The sequence below is a fragment of the Crocuta crocuta genome, unplaced genomic scaffold (genome assembly GCF_008692635.1).
Source record: "Crocuta crocuta isolate KB4526 unplaced genomic scaffold, BGI_CrCroc_1.0 scaffold228, whole genome shotgun sequence".
NCBI lineage: Eukaryota > Metazoa > Chordata > Mammalia > Carnivora > Hyaenidae > Crocuta > Crocuta crocuta.
This window is the reverse complement of record NW_027532820.1, coordinates 3862941-3884097: the sequence shown is the minus strand read 5'-3', so window position 1 is coordinate 3884097 and position 21157 is coordinate 3862941. Positions and strand designations below refer to the sequence as shown.

General features: G+C 39.9%; 1 protein-coding gene across 4 annotated transcripts in view; it reads right to left on the bottom strand.

The window, feature by feature from the left end:
- The window catches only part of DGKI (diacylglycerol kinase iota), a 247430-nt gene that overhangs the window by 205478 nt on the left and 20795 nt on the right, over nt 1-21157 (bottom strand). For all 4 annotated transcript variants that reach the window (XM_077781022.1, XM_077781018.1, XM_077781021.1 and 1 more), the window contains 4 exons: nt 14513-14584; nt 13022-13138; nt 3754-3828; nt 3125-3223 (listed from right to left, as the gene is read on the bottom strand). In XM_077781022.1, the coding sequence (XP_077637148.1) occupies nt 3125-3223; nt 3754-3828; nt 13022-13114 (267 nt within the window). In that variant the 5' untranslated portion in view covers nt 13115-13138; nt 14513-14584. The remainder of the gene's footprint in view (nt 1-3124; nt 3224-3753; nt 3829-13021; nt 13139-14512; nt 14585-21157) is intronic.

Here is a 21157-nt window from a genome sequence, read left to right as displayed (position 1 = left end):
AGAGATGGAGTGCTTTATACCTACAAAGAGATAATCAAACAAATCAGTTATTAAAAGGCAAAACAAACAAACAAACAAACAAACCAGGATTTAACAAAAGCAACAACAATGAAACAGGACTTAACAACAACAACGACATATTTCTCTATTGATTGCAGTAACCCTGGTTAACCAGAGTGTGGTCTCTGAGTAGCAGCAGCAGCCACCTAGGAGCTTGTTAGAAAAGCAGAATCTTAGGGCCACCTTCCTGGGGTTAACTTGCCCTGTTTTCACTTCCATCCTCAGTTCTCTTTTGACCCTTTTGTCTCAACTCAGGTGGTGGGGCAGGGGGAGAGCAAAATGATGGAGGAAACAAAATTCAAGGGAGCCAAGAAATGAGAAACTCGTTCACTATTCACCTGCTGACTCCCCATCACGTGGCTAAATCTACCCTTGTCTGCAGTGTTAAGGCCCAGGATACCAACAGCATAGGAACAGCCCAGCCCTGACGGGGGAGGTGGATCATCTACAACTGTGCCCCTTCCCTCCTCACTACAACTGAGAATCAAGCTGTGCCCTCCTAAGGCTGAAGATGGAGATCAGTCTGAACGATTCTAGTTGCCCACAGGTATTTGGATTTCTTTAAAGCTTTCTCAACAGGTCACACTGCACTTAGAAACAGTGCTCTTCACATTGTTTAGGCTTAATCAATGTAATCAATTAGGAATTCCTTAATTGGGAATTCTATTTTATGAAGAAAGTATACAGAAATGTCAAGTTATTCAATATTCATTCTGATTTGGGTAGCCATACTTCTGAGAATCCTAGATAATCTAGGAGTAACCTCATAAGCCAAAAAGCACAAAATGAGAGCAAATCATTTCAGTCTTTTGTCTCTAATAACTGGGCATTTTTTATTTGAATAGGTCACTGTCACTTGTAGCTCCTCAAACATGTCACAGCTTCTTTTCCAAAATAATTCTTCCCCTTCCTGAATACTCATTAGTAACAAAGCCACCATCCTGATAATCTGCTGTAAAATTCTGATTGCTTACTATACAATTATTTATTCACTGCTATATGCCACATACTAGAAATCACAGGTTGAAAGGTGCAGCCCCAGGTGGTATAGAGCTTACATCTTAACAGAACACTTGTGCTGCAGTTCACAAAATACAAGTTTGTTCCAAGGGTTATGGGAGCACAGTGGATGGGGTCATCAATTTGGAGAAATGGTTCATAAAGGTACTACCAAGCCTTTAAGGATGAACAGGAATTTGCCACTGAGAGAGAAGGAAAGGGGCATTACTCCAGCTTTCTCTTTCTGCATAACTAAGTAGTCCATCCTTAATTCAGCCACTTTGATGACACCATTTCCTTACGACTCTCAACTCACTGTTTGCCTCTGAAATTCCTGAGCACTCTCAGCTTGATCCACTCAATTTAGAATTCATATATAGTTAATATTGCTTGAATTATTTCTTCCATTTGCCCCTTTGGTGTCATTAACAAGATATCCTTAGAAAATTTACTTAAGCTTTCTTGAGCTGTTTTCTATTTAGTGAAATAGGAAGCAACATCAGATCATCTCTGAACTCCGTGGCATTACCAATTTACACAGAGATTCCAGCAGGGATGGCCTCTATCTTTACTGAATTGTCTGCTCCTAGAGGGCAGGATCACCTACAAGCTACCAAATGCCCTAGAAAAAAGACTTGCAGTTTAATGAGCGGATCTTCTAGAATGACTCTCATGATGAAATATATATTGGCAATTAGCATGTGGTACTCAAGAGACCAAAATCACATAGTCCATTACATTAGTTTTGTTCTGTTCTGTGGTCCCCAAATATATCCCCAACCTTCATTAGGCTATGGGGAGACCAGACCTAGGGAGTGGCTATAGTTCAGGGCAAAATGAACCTCACTTCTGAAAATCTCCTCCAGTGATTAGATCCAGTCTTAGGATCACCATCATTCCCATTTGAAGATTATCACTCACTAATTTAAAAAAACAAGATGTTGAAAATAGATATCTGCTTACAACACGTTGTCCTGTTCTCCACAACATTCAAAGATTTTTAACAGAACAAGTTACCAAGAATTTTAAAAGAAAGAAAGAGAGAAAAAATATATTATCTTTATATCACAAGCTCTCATAAGAGAAGCTTTATTGTAAATTAATCCAGTCTGGAAATGCCCAGCATCCTTAGTAGTAAGAACATCATGTTGGACTGTTGGGTCAATCCTAATTATAGGGGTCCCCTCCTTATGTGGGGTAATTGAACAGTTTCTAATCTTAACTGAACAGTTTCTAATCTTTACTTGTTAAGTGTGAAACCTCGAAGAACCTCACCTCAAAAAGTAAAATGCACACTCAGTGAGCAGAGAAAATGTTTTAGCATCCAATCTCACATGAAAATAGAAAAAAATCAAAGCCAATGAAGAGTCTTGATAAGAAGCCTCAGAGTAGGAAGAGAAGTATAATGAGGAGATAAAGAACAAAATCTGTCCTTTAAAGATCTGTGTTACTTTGGGTATGTCGTTACACACGAGTGTTCTTAGGCTATTTCTTTATCCTCAAATGAGGTTGTTATTAATTATGCTACGAGATTTGGGCACAGACCAAATGAAACCTTTAGAAGGTGATTTTTTTTATAGCATTCGTGGCATTTGTTGTTAATGATCATTCGGAATGATGAGTCACTGTTCTCACTTTCCTCTGAGGACAGGGACAAAAGTGGTCAGGGCTAACTTACAACGAGAGGCAATGAAGAGATGTTCGTTAAGAGCTTCCTCACTCTAGATATCTAGCAGATATCTTTAAGAGTTTAAGAAACTCTTAAACATATTAACTAAGAGATTTGGGGATGACCTTTTTGAAAATCTGTTAAGGGAAATGTGAGCAGTTAGGTTTTTGGGTGCCTCTGGTATTGCCTTACTGGAAAGCTGAGGGATAAAGCATAGAACAGAGCGTGACCCTGAAATGTGGATGGCTGTCCCCTACCACAGCAACAATAACCGTGTCCCTGAGAAACTGGTTGTCTTCCAATGCTTGTCCTAGGTGGTGCTATTTTAATTGGTGTTGAGAACTATTTTCAAGACAGGACTGAGGCTTCCAAGTTAAATTCATGAAAATGACTCACCTGGTTGCCTCCACTCTTGGGATTCACAAAGACAAGCAAGGGCTTCATGAGAGGAGAAGAGATAGGTTTTATCACAAAAGGTCGACCTTTGTTTTCCTGCTGAAGGAAGAAAGCAACACCATTGAGACCTCCATCCATGACGTGGATAAGTAGCCTGAAAGCAATGGAAGGGAGAAGTTACCGGCACCCCCACCAGCCCTAACCCTTGCTCCCCGCGAATGAGAAAGCTACATCTTGTTTCACAGGGCTTACTCTTAAAAAGACAGTCCACATAAAGCTTAGACAAAAGATCTCAAGCTATAATTTTCCCCTGAGAAGTAAGCATGCTTTTGATTTGATTCCGTATACTCCAAGCATTCTAGAAATGTTAGCTCTTCATCTTCATCTTCAGCATCTTTGGGATAATACTTCCATGGACAGGTGCAAATGCTCTGATTCTGAAGTAGCAGGAGGTTAGAGAGAGGGAGGCATTTTAAAGAAAGGGAGAATTGCAATGTGGTCAGAATGTAGAGGAGGGAAAAAGGGCCGAAAACTGATCAGAAAAATAAGCTTGGGCCAGATCACATGAGACAGAAGTGGCTACAGTAAGGAGGATGTAACTCACTGGGACATTGTCCTGAAACACTTACTTCAGCTCCTCTTTTGCTGGCTTTTCTTTTAAAGCTTGTTCTCTTCTTCTTCCGATTTGAAGCCTTGAGCGAGTTCTGTAGGGAAAGAAGGAAACACCTGAGCTCAGAGGCAGACAGCCCAGGAGCCTCCCATGCAGAACCATGTAGAGATGAGGGCAGCACATGCTGTTCCACGCATGCTTCTCATGCTTTGACACTTCCAAGCCACTGTTCATGGGTAAGCCACAGACAGAGACCAGTCGAGTGCTTCAGAGTGAGCGACTGACTCCCCACCACACGGAGAGGCAGGGAGTTAGAACCCTGGAGGCTCTCATGGACTCACATAACAACACATGTTATACCTGCCAACCCTCCCAGTAAAAATGGAAGAATCCCAAATTCTCTGAGGGGCTCCAGTCTCCCGCCCAACCAGGTCCGTCTCCCGCCCAACCAAGTTCAAGTTCATCTCCTGGTATGGAGATCACCTATGTGGAAATGTAAAAAAGGAGGCCATTTTTCATGTTTTTCTATTTTCTTTCTTTTTTTTTTCTGTTTACTCTTTTTGGTAATGACCTTTCTAGTAATAGTCATACAGTGATTCAACCCTAATGGGACATTATGATCCAACTATTGTATCAGCACTGATGGCTACGTTTTAAAATGCAGAGATAAGACTCACCTTAAGTTACTTTTATTAGCTGAGTGATAGTCAGTGCTCCCTTTCTCTAAAGACCTACTGGTTTAAAAAGTCTTCCCTCCCTGGTAGCCTTGATTTGTTCTTCTCATACAAGTGCCTCCAACTTGTTGAAATACAGTGACCCCCAAACCTACTTTCCCTGTTTTTCTCTTTCTAAGAATTTTATCACAACTTTGTGATTACTTCAACTAACTCAGTATATGATGCAGACGTTTCAGGAAGAACCTCTCTTAGGGGACAGTCACGACTCACTGGTTTAATTACTGGAGAGTCAATAATTACTTAGATTGCCATCTTCACAAAGGCAAGATGTTACTATCACATCACAGATGCTTAACAAGTGTTGAAAGCCTGAAACACAGAATTCTTAACTTAAAAGTTTATATAAGCATATACACATGGATTGCTTGAGCAGTTAAAGATTTTCAAACAGCTTCAAGAAACTTAGGTATCTACTCTTTTATTTTGTGGGGTATTTTTTTAATAGAACGTTCAAATTAAACCTTACTCTAGAGAACACATATTAACACATTCAAATTAGCAAGATTGAAACTATTTAACTTTTGTTTTACTATCATATGGACCATAAAGAACTATGCTACTCTGTAGCTGGTTTTCATCAAGGATGAAGGAAATTTTCTCAAACCACCATTTGTCCCAAAGTTTTCTTCCCCCATCAGATTAAAAGAGTTTTCAGGTTCTGAGTCTCACCAGGAGAGAGAGAGAGATCCAGAAGCTCATGGCTGCTTTAGACCTTAGTTTATTTCTTACCACTCACTGCAGACTACACTTCTCCTGCAAAAAGATCTCCAAGTTTCTGAATCCCTCTTTAAGTTGGTCTACTATCATGTATAACTCTGGAAAAACGTTTGCATTATTAAAGTATTTCCCATATCTTAACTACTTTGTTTAAAAGGGAAGAAAAACCATCTGGAAATTTTAAACACTTAATTGACCAAATGCCCCAAGAAGAATGCTAGAGAGACTGTCAGGATGGCAATGAATGATACCACATGGTTTCTCAACCAATCACTGGACATTGGCTTCACCCAGCATTCTTTTTAAAATGCCAATATGTGGACGTCCAAACCTCGTCTGTTTGGGGTGAAGCCCAAGGAAAGATACTTTTTAAAAGCTCCCCAGGCAATGCTAGTGTGTAGCCAGCGCTGAGAGCCTCTGAAGTCAAAGGGAAAAGTGAGGAGACATACATACTTCACCGAAGCACAATACCAGCAGGATAAGGAGCATGAGCTGTGGAATCTGACGTGCTGAATGTTAGTTCTGGGTCTTCCCGTTATGAGATCTGGGACCTTGGCCAAGTGAGTCAAGCTTTTGAAATGACAATCTCTTAATTTTAAAATGAAGGTGATAATACCTACCTCACAGGACAGTTGTGAAGTTTAAAGGAGAAAAGGTATGTGAAGCAGTTAGCTTGGTATCAGCCCATGAGAAGCACCTCCATGAATGTGGCCTCATTCACAGCGGTATATCCCCAGCACTGAGCGCAAATGCCTGGCACGTAGTATGCATTAAATCATGGTTGAAATGAATCAGTATTATAATTCACAACACTTACTGAGTCTTTCCTGATATTGGAAAGGATCCTCCAGAAGCGAATGCTTGTCTCCTAACTTCTTTGTTGTTTTAGTTCAGAGTTCTGTGTTGTTTATTGCCCAGAGCAACATAGGGAGCCAAGTACTTTCAGGAACACACTCTAGGCCTTGGTTCCTGGCATGAGTCAATAACTAAACTCTAAGAGATAAATCTAATGGATCAGGCTAAGATTGTTTCCCAAACTCGCCACCTCACAGAAATCACAGCTCTACAGGTGATTCTGCTGATCAAGCATGTTTGGGAAACAGAGTTAGCAAAACACATCAAAAGAAGGCTAGATGTCTGAAAACAGAGCAGGCAAGGAACTCAACTCTAATAGAGAACAGACATACAAAATGGCCTTTTTTTAACACAGATGCAGCATATACGATTGCTTCTGGGTCTCCTGGAGCCAAATGCATGTGAGGTCCTCTTCATTGCACAGAACAAGAAGGGAGCCAAGGTGAAGCACAGTGACTGACTTACAGTACCTGGAAGCTTCTATGTGAGCTCTGAGTTAAGCTTACAGCCCTATGGATAGTCAAAGAGCAAAAGATAAGCAGTATGGAATTTCACAGCACACCTTAAAATTCTCAAGGCTTCCTTCTGTTCATGTGTAAATATGTATCTCAGTCTCAACCTAGAACTTCTTTTAGAAAGTATCATCATCCAATGAGGAACAGATGGATGTGAAAGCAGATTTGGGTTGTGTTTCAGCCATGACAAGATAAGTCACCTCGTCTTGCTAATCTAAGATATTGCTCATCCTGCCTGGGTCAGTCTTGTTGTGAGAGTTAAAACAGCATGCTTTTCAAGAACATAAAAAGTATGCCAAGAAGTTATTTTGTAGAATTGTTGGTGCTATTATTTAAGAAACCATCGGTGCTTGTACTGTGTCCTAAAACAAAGCATCCCTGTCATCCAGGGCAGCTAACTCAGTGATACAAAGGGTTCACTGAGCAAGTTCAATACCATCCAAACAGTGAAATGTTGTACCCTCATGTGGATTTTTGCATTCTTCAGATTCTAACTGCATCTGCCCACTGTATGTTATGTGCCCACTCTTTTGTTCAAGCCTTAAGAATAGATAAAGGTCTTTTGTTGTTGTTTTTACCAGGTGCTGAGGCAGTATTATTTTGCTACAGGAATAATCCCAACAAAGTCTCTATCATAGTTAGGACTCCTTCTTGGGCTGTTGAAGAATGCCTGTGGGTAAATCACTCAACTGTGAATAAAACTTAACTACTTGTTATTACCCTTCAGGGACTTTCCCAGGTTATGGAATTCCAAAGGAGTGGTTATAACAAGAGATCTAAAGAGAAGATATCTCACACTTCATCATCCCAAATGCAGCCTTCTCCCATAGTACCCCAGACAAAACTCTGATGGACTATAGGAGAGGCATGGACTTCTTCTATTAGAGAGCGTTCTTCCTCTGCCCTGCTCTAGCCGTAACACTGGGACTGAAGTTGTTCTGAGGATTGGCAAGCAGGGAAATAAAGAAAACCAATTCCAAAAGATAAGGACAGAGTCTCAGCCATTTCTCAGGCATATCAGGCTGGTTAAATCACACCAAGTATTACCTAACCTTTAGAGCTGACCAAAGGAAATGGCTCGAGCAATTTTGATAGATACGGTTGGTCAAACTGTTACATGTCCTGGGTCTCAGTCTCCAGCATTTTAGCGTTATCCAATCATAAGGAACAAGAATGTGAAGAAACATGAAGAAAGCCCATAGAGGCTAGGAAGGAGTTGACTGCAGAATTTTTTATAAGCAGACCCTTAGAAATAATGCAAACATCCAGCAGTAGGGAATTGGTTAAATAAACTGCAATATATTCACAGTATGGAATATATACAGTGGTTTAAAAAAAGAGTTAAATCTAGATGTATTAATATAGACTCTTCTCCAAGATTTTTTTTTAATTAGGAAAGGCCAGTTTTAAAGTACTATGTACAGAATAATGTCATTTATTAAAAACACATACCTCTAGTCTCCTATCACTTGACCCCACAAAAAATTCATGTAACACAGGTCTTTTTCCATCAACTCCAAATGCTTTCACTAGTAATTCAACATCTTTAATTTGTTTACCTGATCAAAATATTATCCTCTAACATTTTCTGTCCAGAAGAGAAACACTGACATCTGTAACATTAAATATAACTTTGACTTTATTAAATGCATGAACAGATTTGTGCTTGGTTCTTAAAACTTGGCTTTCTTTTACTTCTTTACTGTCATCTAAAATTCATCATCTTTTATTTTCTAGGTCCCTCCAAATAATTTGGTGATGAAACCCAGCAAATCATCCAGACCAGCCCTCATTCCCCTTACCATCAAAGCTTCACACAGCTGGTCACAGAGTGATGGCTACCCAGAAGCAGCCATCTTTTAACAGATAAGGAAAATACAAAGTTTAATTCCACCTCTTTACAACCTGCTTTTCCTGACCATTATACACTCAAAGTAGGTTTCTTCCTCTCTGGAGTCATTTGTTTAGACATAAACATCACAAATAAAGTTGGCTTTATTTGGTGATCCATCCTAACTGCTGCTTTCAGTATATTCTATAAACCCGTGTTGTCCTTCCTCATCCCTCTTCCCAGTGAGGTCCCTCACATACTTCAAGATAAGGCACAAACAACATTTTCTGTTTCACCTACAATGACCACCACAACCCAAACCGCTCAAGTCTACTTCATGTTTCTGCCTCGTCCCTACATCTCAGGTCACACTTACCACTCCCTGCCCAAGATGTGTTGGCCTCTCACAGACCATGGCTGGTTGAGCCAACATGTGGGGCCTCTTCCTGTCACCATTCCAAGTGGATCTCTCCTAAAAGATACACACTGATGACAAAGGCAAGCCTTCCAGTTATGTGAAGACCACTCTTTTTATTAAGGATTTACATGTGGCTGAATTCCTCTTCCAGAATCCACAAATTCTCTGCCTAATGATTTAGTTCACTCTCCTATGTCCACTCTTTGTTGACATCAGGTGACTAACGGATTCATCCTGAACTTCCCACTGCATATAATGGCATCTGTGAATGTACTTAAATATCTACTTCAATCAGTTAAGAATATCTTCTTGTTTTTAAGCAGTATCCTCCAATATAGAAATATACAGAAAAAAAATATAAATTCTACAGGTAGGAAAAACATTTTGTCTTCTGTTCTCCACCTAATTTCCAAATTCTTTTTAAAATCATTTCTCAATGTCCCCACATTGCTTCCACATCATCACTAACACCTTGCCACCCATATTCCACAAACTATAGTTTCAATGGTCATCAATGATCTAGTCCCAAACACAGAGAGACTTTTCTCAATCCATGACTTTTTAATGTCTTCAGAATTTAACATGGATGACTGCCCTCTTTTTCTTTCAATTTTTAATAATGAAACTCTGTGCTATCACAGTTCTTTCCCTGTGTTGTAGGATTCTCTTCCTCCTTTCACTTTCTGGTTGTACATGCTCACCCATTCTGCTTCAGTTCTTCAGTTCAGTAAATGAATAGCTCTTGACTCTCTCCCATGGGATAAGAATCATGCTAGTGAACACACAATCCCACTATAGTATATAAAACAACAGTTACAGTGGCATTTCAAGGGGTACTCAAGAGCACACCAGACACCGGGCTGTGGCCCCTATACTGCCTCTCTTCTCATAAGAATCCTTCTTTTCCCATTTTCTCTCATTGTAATACAGATGAGTCAGGGAACAATAACTTCTGTCCTGACCCTTGTGTGACTGTTCAAGGTTCTCATCTGTTGACGTGGAACCTTATTTAATATCCTACACTCAATAAGGAAAATAACAAGAGTTAACATTTATTGAGTTTTAGAGTGAGCTAGGTGCTGTTCTATGTGCTTTATTTTTTTAATTTTTTAGCTCATTAGACCTCATGAAAACCCTATGAATTAGGTACTAGTATTATTTACATGTTGCAGGTGAAAAGTTGAAGAGTTTAAATTCTTTGAGATTGTATAAGTTATTAGTTAGCAGAGCAAGCTTGTGAATCTAGGCAGTCTGACTCATAAGCTAGAGATCTTAAGCACTACTGCACTGTCCCCCAAGCTCAACATATTATGGCTTTCAAATATAATTTAGTTAATTACTTTTTTGGGGGAGTCCATAAGAGGAGGGATACCAAAATTTTTAAAGACAGGTGACTCAGCAAGGATTGCTATAGTAAGACAGTGAGGCAGCAGCTAAACTTGGTTTCCAGAATCAGAGTTCCTGGATTCAAACATTACCTCAAACTAGTTAATAACTATATGGCCCTGGATAATTTATTTGACTTCAATTCCTCACTTTTCTCAGCCACAACATGGGATTAGGATACCTGCCTCATAGGGTTCTGTGATGGGAAAATGAGATACTGAATGTGAATTACTTAAAATATTTCCTAATACATATAACAGCATTCATAAGTGTTAGCTTTCCTTGTTCTTATTATTACACTGTTCTGAATCACAGAAGGACAACAAAAACATGGGTGATGAAAACAATCTGGACTCAAGCATCCAGGCGGTGAGCTGTATATACCATCCTCCATTAAAAAATAACAAAGATTGCTTAAAGGTATGGACAGGAAGGGGCGCCTGGGTGGCTTAGTCAGTTGAGCGTCCGACTTTCGCTTAGGTCATGATCTCGCGGTTCGTGGGTTCGAGCCCCGCGTCGGGCTCTGTGCTGACTGCCAGCTCAGAGCCTGGAGCCTGTTTCAGTCTGTGACTCCCTCTCTCTCTGACCCTCCCCTGCTCATGCTGTCTCTCTCTCTCTCTCTCCTATAAATAAATAAATAAATAAATAAATAAATAAAACATTAAAAAAAAAAAAGGTATGGACAGGAAATGCATTAGATGATCCTGGAACATGGTGTGTTTTGTGAAACAAAGGAAGGAATCAAAAACATCATGGCTTATGAAAAGTGGAGATAAGAGCCATCTGGAAGGGGTTCTAACTGGTAAAAGATGAAACAATATGAATATTTTAAAAAATGATGCCAATGGATTGAAACATCATGTATTACCTATCTCACATGAGGTAAGTTAATAATTCATAAAGATACTCTTGAAAAACCACCACTACCACCCCCCTTAGCCAACTAATCAAGTTGCTAAGGTACCAACTAATTATTCTGAAAATGTACAAATAAAGGTAAATACTCAAGCATTTGTCATGTATTTGCTTTATTTTTTAGTTCCCTTATTACCAGCAGAAAAATAAAGAAGAGTAAAAATTAGAAAAAACACCTCTTGGTAACCTCTAATAAAATAATAGAGTTAGGCGATAATCCTTAATGGATAAAACAAGTGAAAGGCTGATGGACAACTTCGTAATAGATAGCTTAAAAGGAGAGCTCCAGAACTCATTGATCAATCTTAGAGCTAAGAGTGAACAATCTCATATTCTGTTCCTTTTAAAGTAACACCACAGAGATATGCCACCACCCCTGTAGTGCAAACTAGTCTCACAGCCTCATGAGTATAATTTTGGACACAGCATCCTTGCTTGTGTCATTCTCCTGCTTATTTCTTCTCTTCTCCATTGATCTAAATCCCACCCATCTTTAAAAAGGTAGAATAAAACCCACTTCCTTCATGAGGCTCTCTCCCTGATCTTTTCTAAAGAGAATACACGGTTCTTCAGAGCAAGGATCACCACATTACATCACAGTGCCTAGGAGCTTTCCCGAAACCATCAAGGTCTTCAGTGAAAACATACTGATTGAACTGAAAATTTAATATAAAGCTCTTGGATAGATTACTGAATTTTAGGGATTGGGGAACCAAAGGGTAGTAAAGAAGTAAAAAGGTTAGATTTTTTTAAATTAACACTAACGTAGACATCGGGACACTTGAATTTCAAACACAGTACTATAGTCGCCATCACCTTGGTAAATTCATTTAACAGCTCTTAGTGTTTGGCTCTAAAATGTAAGATGAAAAAGCTAAGTGTCCCATTTTTTAATGTACAGATATTGCACTTGCCTCTGGAAAAGATTTCCCAAGGGCTTTCATGGATTGTAACATGGCAAGATTATTACCAAGTGTTACTCATCAATGGAAGCTGAACTTTATACAAAAACACACAAAGCAAAACAGTGTCCATGATCCACCAGTTTTTCAAATAAAACTGAGTCATTGAGAATAAAATGCATGAGGATTCTAAAGACCACATAAAGTAGGACTGCCACAGTTTATAAAGATATTACATTCAGTAGGACATCCTATGGTAGCTGCATCCCTGGGAGAGGTACCATCTTTCCCCCGTCACGTTAAAAGTCTGCCACCCCACACCCTAGAGCTAGTGGTCTAAGATGTCTAGTACAAAGGTAGAAGTTTTGCTGTCAAAGATTATGACCCTGTTGAGAAACCACCTAGGTTTCCCAGAATATCGCAGAGACGCTTTAGGACAGAATGTGCAACAAGAATTGAATACAGAATGAGATTAGGTATTAAGAGGATAAATTCTACTTTGCCTTAAGAAAAGAGTGTTGCTCTCTGAGCAGGCCTTGTGTATTTAGGAAGGTCATGACCCACAGTCTGCCGGTCAGGTTGGAAGTGGTGGTAATCTCAACCAAACACGGAAGCCTGCACAGTTTGCCCTCACATTCACTCCCTGGGGATGCCCAGGCTGGAAGAAAAGAGAGTTGTGTAAGAAATTAGCTGCACCCACCACTTTTAGTTAATGAACTCAGGAGAACACCCAAAGAGAATATCATTAGCACATGAATGGGAAGGAAACATTCCTGCTGTGGAACTTTGATTTCTTTAGGAAAGGGAGGCCGGTTCCATGAGAGAGCCCAACTGCAGTAAAGTGATGGGCTAATGGAATGAACTGGGGAAGCTGAGCATGGGGCTGTGGGGATGAGTGAGCAGAGATTTTAGGAACCCCCCCCCCCAAAAAAAGTCAGGACAAGAAAAGCAAGAAGCAGCAGTTCCTTTTTCTCTGCACAGGCCCAGCAGCACCAGGGTCCCAGAAGTTACCTGAGGTTTCTTCACCTTAATGATCCAGGTAGGTGGGACAATAACAGCAGCATGAGCCCCCAGGGAGCAGGGTTCCTCAATGTGATGGAGCATGAAGCAGGTCACCTTATTGTGAAACTGAGGAGAAAAACAGGCCAATAAACAATTCCAGGAACCATACATGTGCACAAGGAATCAGGACATGCGCATGCGTACCCTCGCTCACGCAGGGACACTGAGGACATATGCTCCTTATCACTACCCAAACAGCCCCGGAACTGAGCAGATTCTGAATTCGTTCCACTTTACAGACAGATAAAGAAATCAATTGTGTAGGTGAAGGCGAGCTAAAACTTTATAAGCTTTTAATAGGATATTTATATAACGAGGCCATGGACGGTTCTATGAATCCTAACCGTACATATAATTTTGTTGCACTTGACTGGTCACAGACTTGATGGGAAATGATGTTGAGGAGGAAATAAAGGCAAGCAGAAAGGCAGTTTCTCTCATCTGCCTCTCTTTTCGCTAATCATACCTGTATATCGATCCCAGGTAGTCCCAGTTTAGGAAACCCAGGAAAGAAGCAAGAGGTGTCTTCCAGAGAGTTCTTAATTCAGGAGGTAACAAAGAGATTGCCTCTGTGCGGTTTGTCTGGGGCCGCTAAAAATTACAATGAACCTATTGCACTTGGCAAATCTAAAATGCTTCCTGTTTTTGATAGGAGGAAAGTAAATGTAGACTGATGACCATAACAATAGTTCGGGATTAGTGATTAAACTCTGTAAGAGTAGACTAAGTGACCATAGGCCAATCACAATTTCAATCATCTTTTGTGTGTAAAGTGATTGTGTGGTAATTATATTTTCCTAATAAACAAAATCCACATTATACAATGATTAAGGGCCTTAACGTTTTAATCAGGGATTTTTTAAAAACCTTAACATCAGTTTCTACTGTATTATACTTAATGTAGCCATAATTTGTCACCTTAACATCAGTTTCTACTATATTATACTTAATGGAACCATAATTTGTCATCTTAACTGGAACAATTTTAAGAATGAAAGGGAGCACTAACAATAATTATGTTGGAACAACAGACATAAATTAGGACCATCTCAGGAAAGCTGGCAAATATGGCCACCCCAATCATGTCACAGAGGGAATTTGTCTTCATTCCTGCCTATCTTCAAGGTGTGATGTGACCCAGTAGAATGTTACTAATTAAGTATAAATACAAAATAAATTAGTAATTTCCCCTACCATCAGTTATTTGTGATCTGCAAACTATGATATGTGTATAAATTAAAGGGTTACTTGATCTCTAGTTTCTCCCATTTCATAGAGGAGTTACTCCTATAGTTTAATCTAATCCTTCAAGGATCCTATGTGAGAGAAATAATACATAAATTAGGATGACCTTCGCTTCCAGACAGCAACTCAACTAATGACATAATTCATTTTAATAAAACATGAGTGCACTTTGTTTCATTTCATTCCCAAACTTACCGCCTGTTTGCACCAGGAACAGCTGATAGCCACAATCTCTTTACTGTGGAAGGAGAATTTTTGCTGGAAGCCCTGCGAGGTTAGGACAAGAGATAGAGAATTTAAGACCACTTCAAACACAGCACACATTTGTCCTCCTGAAGTTCGATGAAGGGAGGAAGGCCAGAAGTGTCCCCACCACTCAAGGTGAGTGGGACTGCCAATGCCACATTCAGCACTTACATCCTCCACCTCTGCCATGTAAGAGATTCCCACTCCTGAATCATCTGGAGTGTGAGAGGAGGTGCCAATATTTGCTGTGCCACTATGTACTCAAGTCAGCCACAAAAAGAGTTGTTTCTTTTCCCCAAATACATGTGGTTTGGATAGGGTTTTATTATAAGCAAAACAAAAGCCACTATTGGTCCACATAGTTCTTTTTCATGATGGACAGCCACCTCAGAGGTTCTGTACAACCTTAACATCGGAGAACCCACAGAGAGATAAATTAAGTATCAGAGTTAGGACCTAGAAGCAGGGGTCTGGGAAGAGTCCAAGGGTGCAGGGGGAGTTTTAATCACTTTCTCCATCCCTCTTGAGACCCAAAACAAGCAGCTTTCAATTTTTATTCTTCACCAGCAAGCAGCAATGAGATTAATGGAATAGCAAACACAATCCTTTTTTTTTTAATAGTTTATTGTCAAATTAGCTTCCACATAACACTCAGTGCTCATCCCCATAAGTGTCCTCCTCTATGCCCATCCCCCCCTCCCCCCACATCCATCAGTCCTCAGTTTTTGTCAGCATTCAAGAGTCTCTCATGGTTTGCCTCTCTCCCTTTCCCCCACCATTTCCGCCCTTCTTCTCCCCCTTGTTCCTCCGTCAAGTTCCTCCTAATCCTCCTATACGTGCAAACACAATCCTTTTAAATGAACAAACAGAATTACTTTTCCATCAAGAACTGAAGAGACTTTTTGGCTGTTGCTATCCTTAAAGAATTAACAGAGAGAAGTAAGTACACAGTAATGCTCAAAGAATTTTGTTTAGCCTTTCCCAAGCTCTTCCATTTCTATCTGCCTGTGACATCTAAACTCAAATACACTAATACAAAGCAATGACAAAAAAATTATAAAGGGGATTTTGTAAAGTGATCAAAAGAAAACACAAAGATGCGACAGTTTTCTCTGCTTCTGTGATTCCTCCTTAAATCCTTTTCTTTTGCTCCAAACTCAAATCTCACTTCCAGAAACATGCCTTAACATCAGACTCTCCTGGATTTTGAAAAATCTCTCTATCAATATCCTTTTCTCAGCAACTTAAGTGACAACAGTCATTCCAAGTGCAGAGGAGTGAACACAGCATGGTGGTGACCAGGCTGGCCCTTGGCTGGCATCTAGAAACTGGGACTTCCACAGGGGTCCCCCAGTTCCCCCAAACAGTCAAGAGTAGTTCACTGCACCTAAAATGTTCGTACAAACAATGTGGTTTATGCTGAACACCTGCATTCCTTTTGGGAGTCTGGGATGTGGGTATGTGCCGTGCAGAATGTGCTTATGTAACCAGCCCCCAGGAAAAGCTCTGCGCACTGAGCCTCTAATGAGACAGGTAGACATTCTTCACAAGTGTTGTCACAACTCGTATGGGTGGAATTAAGCACACCCTGTGCAACTCTGTTAGGACTTTCAGAAGCCTGCACCCAGATTCTTCCAGATTCTGCCCCATGTGCCTTTTCTTTTGCTGAGTTTGCTTTGGATCCTTTCATTGTGATAAGTCACAGCTGTAATAGATACTGAGTCCTAGGAACGATCCTAATGACTCTTTGAAACGGGTGGTCTTAGGGACCCTGACACACTCACCTCTCCCCAAGCAGTGCCTCTTTCTGTCACTACTATCATTTTCTCCAGGAAACGATACACTGTTTATAAAACACACCTGGACTGAATTATTAGGACGGGTGTGGTGTTCAGTGCTGTGTGGCCAGCAACAGCCCACAAAGCTCCCAGCACAGAGATTTAGAACTGGCTGACAGCAACAGCTTACAGAGAGGACACCAAGTCCGGGGACCAAAGGGTTAAGGATGCAGGTCTTTTGAATTCAATGGAATAGAATTCCATTCAATAGGAGTCAATGTGACATATGATGGCACCAAATCTGAAGGAATGAATTCACATGGGAGGTATTGGCCAAGCTCCTCATCATCTTTCAAGGCACTCTTGATGGAATGGGCAAAAGAGAGAGATGAATAAAACTTCTCTTTAGAGCCATAGGAACAACTTGTGACTGCGTGAGGAAGGAAGCCAGCAGCCAAGAGCAAGTCTGCTTATCTGGCATGGGGCCTGTGCAGGGGGTCCCGAGGTCCTTCTATCCTGCACCCCATGTCCAGCAGCCATCAGGCTCCACAGATCCTACATCTGGATGTCTGCTCCACTTTCTAATTTGCTTCTCCGGGGATGGTCTGTTTTCCCCTATATTCCTCATTCTATCCTGGGCACCACCTGCAAGAAAAATGCTGCTTCTTACATATCAGTGTCCATCTCAAAATACTCAACTAACTACTTCTTTCCTCAAGATTACAGGATCAACTATTCATACCGGCATCTAGAGCCACCCATGATCTTCCCAATTTTTCTACACCAATCTCCCATGTCTCACTGTTATAAATTCCTGTGGTTAGTGGGATGGATTTCATTATATTTTCAACATGCTTTATTCATTTCCATGCTTTTGCCCATTTTCTTCCTCTGTTCTCTTCAAGCCATCATCTAGAAGGCCTACCACAATTTCACATACAACATCTGAACTTTACTTGCACTACAAAAATCCAAGTCTTCTAAGGTCACCTCAATCCACTGTGATGGCTTCTCCCAGAATATAAGCCTTTCTACTTGGCCCTCACCCAGCATTGATGAACTGCTGCCCCAAGGTGCTGGCTATATTATATGCACATGAATTATCTCTCCAATGCAATTATGAGCTCTTTGAGAGAAGCCCTTATAATATTTCCTGACAGGTCTCTACAATTCAACATAGTTCTTTGAAAATCATAGGTGTGGTATTTTTTCTAGAAAGTCGCAGCTACCACAGCATGATCCAATTACAAATTTTATGCTATCCAGACCTTAAAATTCTAACCCAAACCACCTGAAAATATGCCCCTTACTGCACCCTTCCTCAGCTCCTATAGGCATGGGAAGCATACTGGGATTCTAACTTTCATTTCTTGAGTCTGTGACATTGACATGTTGCATGGCTAAAAACTAGTATGATAGAGTTAGTGACAGAATAGCAGTGGCCCCAACTAGAAGTCGGACTGTCTGTGCCAAATGTATTGGTGGACAGAGTCTTAAACACTATTACCCAGTCACTATGCTATCAATTCATACAACAGATGAATGTATATCAAATAGAAGCTGATGGAGAGACGGCGAGCTAAGACTAATTCTCAGATCTTCTAATTATTGGCCTGGTGATCTTAGGCAAATTACTTAACACTTCCAGTTTCTCCTTTCACCTGAAAATAAGAATAAAAATATAAACTTCTCCTACACCACAAAAATAGTTTTAAGTTACAAATAAGGTACCTGAAAGATCTTTACAACACAGTAAATATAAATGAAAGAGTACTTTTATTGCTAAGACCTATCAACAGGAACCTCTCCCACCACCTTGGTGATGAAGTCCTCCAATGATTAAGAGGACTAGTAATACTCTATTTGATAGAGTATATGTATTAGCCCACCCCTCTACTGAATATTGGCCTTCTGGCTTCAGGGAGATAGACACAGTTCACTGTAGTCCCAACAGCCAGGATGATACCAGAAACAAACAACTAGGGCTCTGGGCACTCTGCTCATACAGAGTTGTAGTGGGTCCCTTGGAAACGAAGTCTGTTCTTTGCTTTGGATGCTAGTCTGGCAGTCACAGCAGCTATGGCTTCAGGGTTATTGTCCAACATACAGACATAAATAGAACCACATCAAAGCCTTCATGCACCGAGTTCCCACAGACCACCTGCAATGGGGAGATTTTGGCCGGGATCTCAGCACAGCAAAAAGAGCCAGATTCCTAATTACCCATTTTAAAATGCTGGCCCAAATCTAATATTATGGTACTGACAGATGCCCTTACTGAATTTCAGCTGACTAGGATTTGTAAAGACTTTTGTGCATCACTATCAAAAAGGACAATAGGGATGTGAAGTTCAGACACTTTAGATCTAATGGACTTCAGAATTATAAAGGCCATGAACATTTTTTTGGTTGATTTTTTTAATAGAATTGAGTCCTTTGGAATAAAGTTTAAACAACATTTACACTGAGCAGCTAAGACTTTGCTGTCTCTTTTTCTTCTGCAACCTAGGGGATATACCCAGGGCACTCAGCTCCACAGCCTTGGCTTAAACCAGAATAAACGGGCTTTATCTGCAATGAACTGAAATATTTTACTCTTTACGCTTTTAACAGAGGTGTGGATTAGGCAATGTCCTGACCATTATCTGAGTCCCTGTTTGACTTCATTTTATCCAATACAATTGTGGATACTGCCCTTGCCTCCAAACCTTTAAACAACAAAACAAAACAAACCTCCCTGTATCACTTCCATGTCCAAGATTCACAAAGTATTGCAAAAGGCAAACTTTTTTTTAACATTCCCTATCAAGGGAATGATAAAAAATAAGTCAATATTTATCTCAAAACAGAACTTGAAGCATTTTGGCTCAAGTACTTTCTAAAACTTTTGATTTCTAGATTTAATATCTGAGATGTTTTCTAGGAGTGTCTGGGTGGCTTGGTCAGTTGAGCAACTGACTTCAGCTCAGGTCATGATCTCACGATTCATGGATTCAAGCCCCACATCAGGCTCTGTGCTGACAGCTCAGAGCCTGGAGCCTGTCTTCAGATTCTGTGTCTCCCTCTCTCTCTGACCCTACTTTGCTCACGCTGTCTCTCTCTCTCTCAAAAACAAATTTTAAAAAACATTAAAAAATTTAAAATGTTTTCTAGATTTAATATCTAAAATGTTCAGAAGTTAGATGCAAATTCATTATTTCTAGAAAAATATTCATTATTTCTAGAGAAATTTTAAAATAAAACTGTTTTACCGTTCTTGTAAACTTATCCAATGGGATACAAATACCACGGCAACTTAATACAATAAAAAAGGAAACATTCCCAATCAGAGCAGCACCTCGCTGAAGATCTCAAACTGTTGGGGCCGTTTCACTGTAACTGCTTTTAACCATCTTAGGCTCACAAACAACTGTGACATTTGAGCACCACCAGCTAAAGCTGATAAATAACTAAGACCTTTGAGTGACTCAAGAGTACACCCACACCAACTTAATTGAAAACATCTTTTTAGCCGATAAAAAAAAAATGCTACTTGTTTGACCTTAAGCTGACCCAGGCATGGACCCACACCAATCTAATCTAACCAATCTAAAACCTTTTTTCTGACTAATAAAAAATGACACTTGTTTTAACCAACTACCTACAGACTCACAGACTAATACTGCCCTATTCAGAGTACAACCTTTAATTTTTTTTAATATAATTTATTGTCAAGTTAGCTAATATATAGTGTATACAGTGGCTCTTGGTTTTGGGGGTAGATTCCTATGATTCATTGCTTACATACAGCACCCTTTAATTTTTAATTAACAAAACCACAATAAACCAATACCTTTCCTGCTGCATAGATGTTATGGACATTTTCCCCTTCAACAAACTATCCATTTCAGTCTTTCACTGATATGCGTATCCTTCCCTGACAATGTGAATCAGTGGATATTAGGGCAGTCCTACAATGTACCTTTTTCCTTGGTCTTCTCACAGTGAGAATTTGGTAGCATTGACATATGCATCCTTATGGTTAGTGCAGCTTTATAATAGCCAAGATGTGGAAGTAAACTAAGTGTCCACCAATGGATGAATCGATAAAGGAGATGTGTACACACATGCACACGCACACACACATGTGCACTGTGGAATATTACTCAGCCATAAAAAAAGAATGAGAAGTTGCCATTGAGATGACATGAATAGAATACAGAGTATTATGCTAAGTGAAATGAGTCAAACAGAGAATGACAAATACTGTATAATTTCACTTACATGAGGAATCTAAAAAACAAAACAAATGAACAAACAAAAAACAGAAACAGACCCATAAACAGAGAAGTGGTGGTTGCCAAAGGACAGAGTTGTGGGTGGATGGGCAAAAGAGGTCAAGGGGAGTGGGAGGTACAGGCTTCTAGTTATGAAAGAAGTCAGTCACAGGAATAAAAGGCACAGCACAGGGAATATAGGCAGTGGTTTGTAACAGTGCTGTATGGTAACAGACGTTAGCCACACTTGTGATGAGCACAGCATATGAACTTGTCCAATCACTATGTTATCCTTGAAACTCATATAACCCTGTGCAACTGTACTCGAATAAGAAAACAAAAAATACAGAAAAAAAGGGCAGCATTAATATTGTAGCATATGCAACATTAATTTATTTACTCACAGAAAATCTAATTTACCTGAATTTCCTAATCTCCTAGGCTGATTTTACTAGTCTTAAGCTAAAATTTGTATAAATATTCAATGTTTTCATAATGTAAACCCATGTGGTCATCTAAGCTGAATTATAATAAATGAAGTCTTTATAAATGGAATTAAA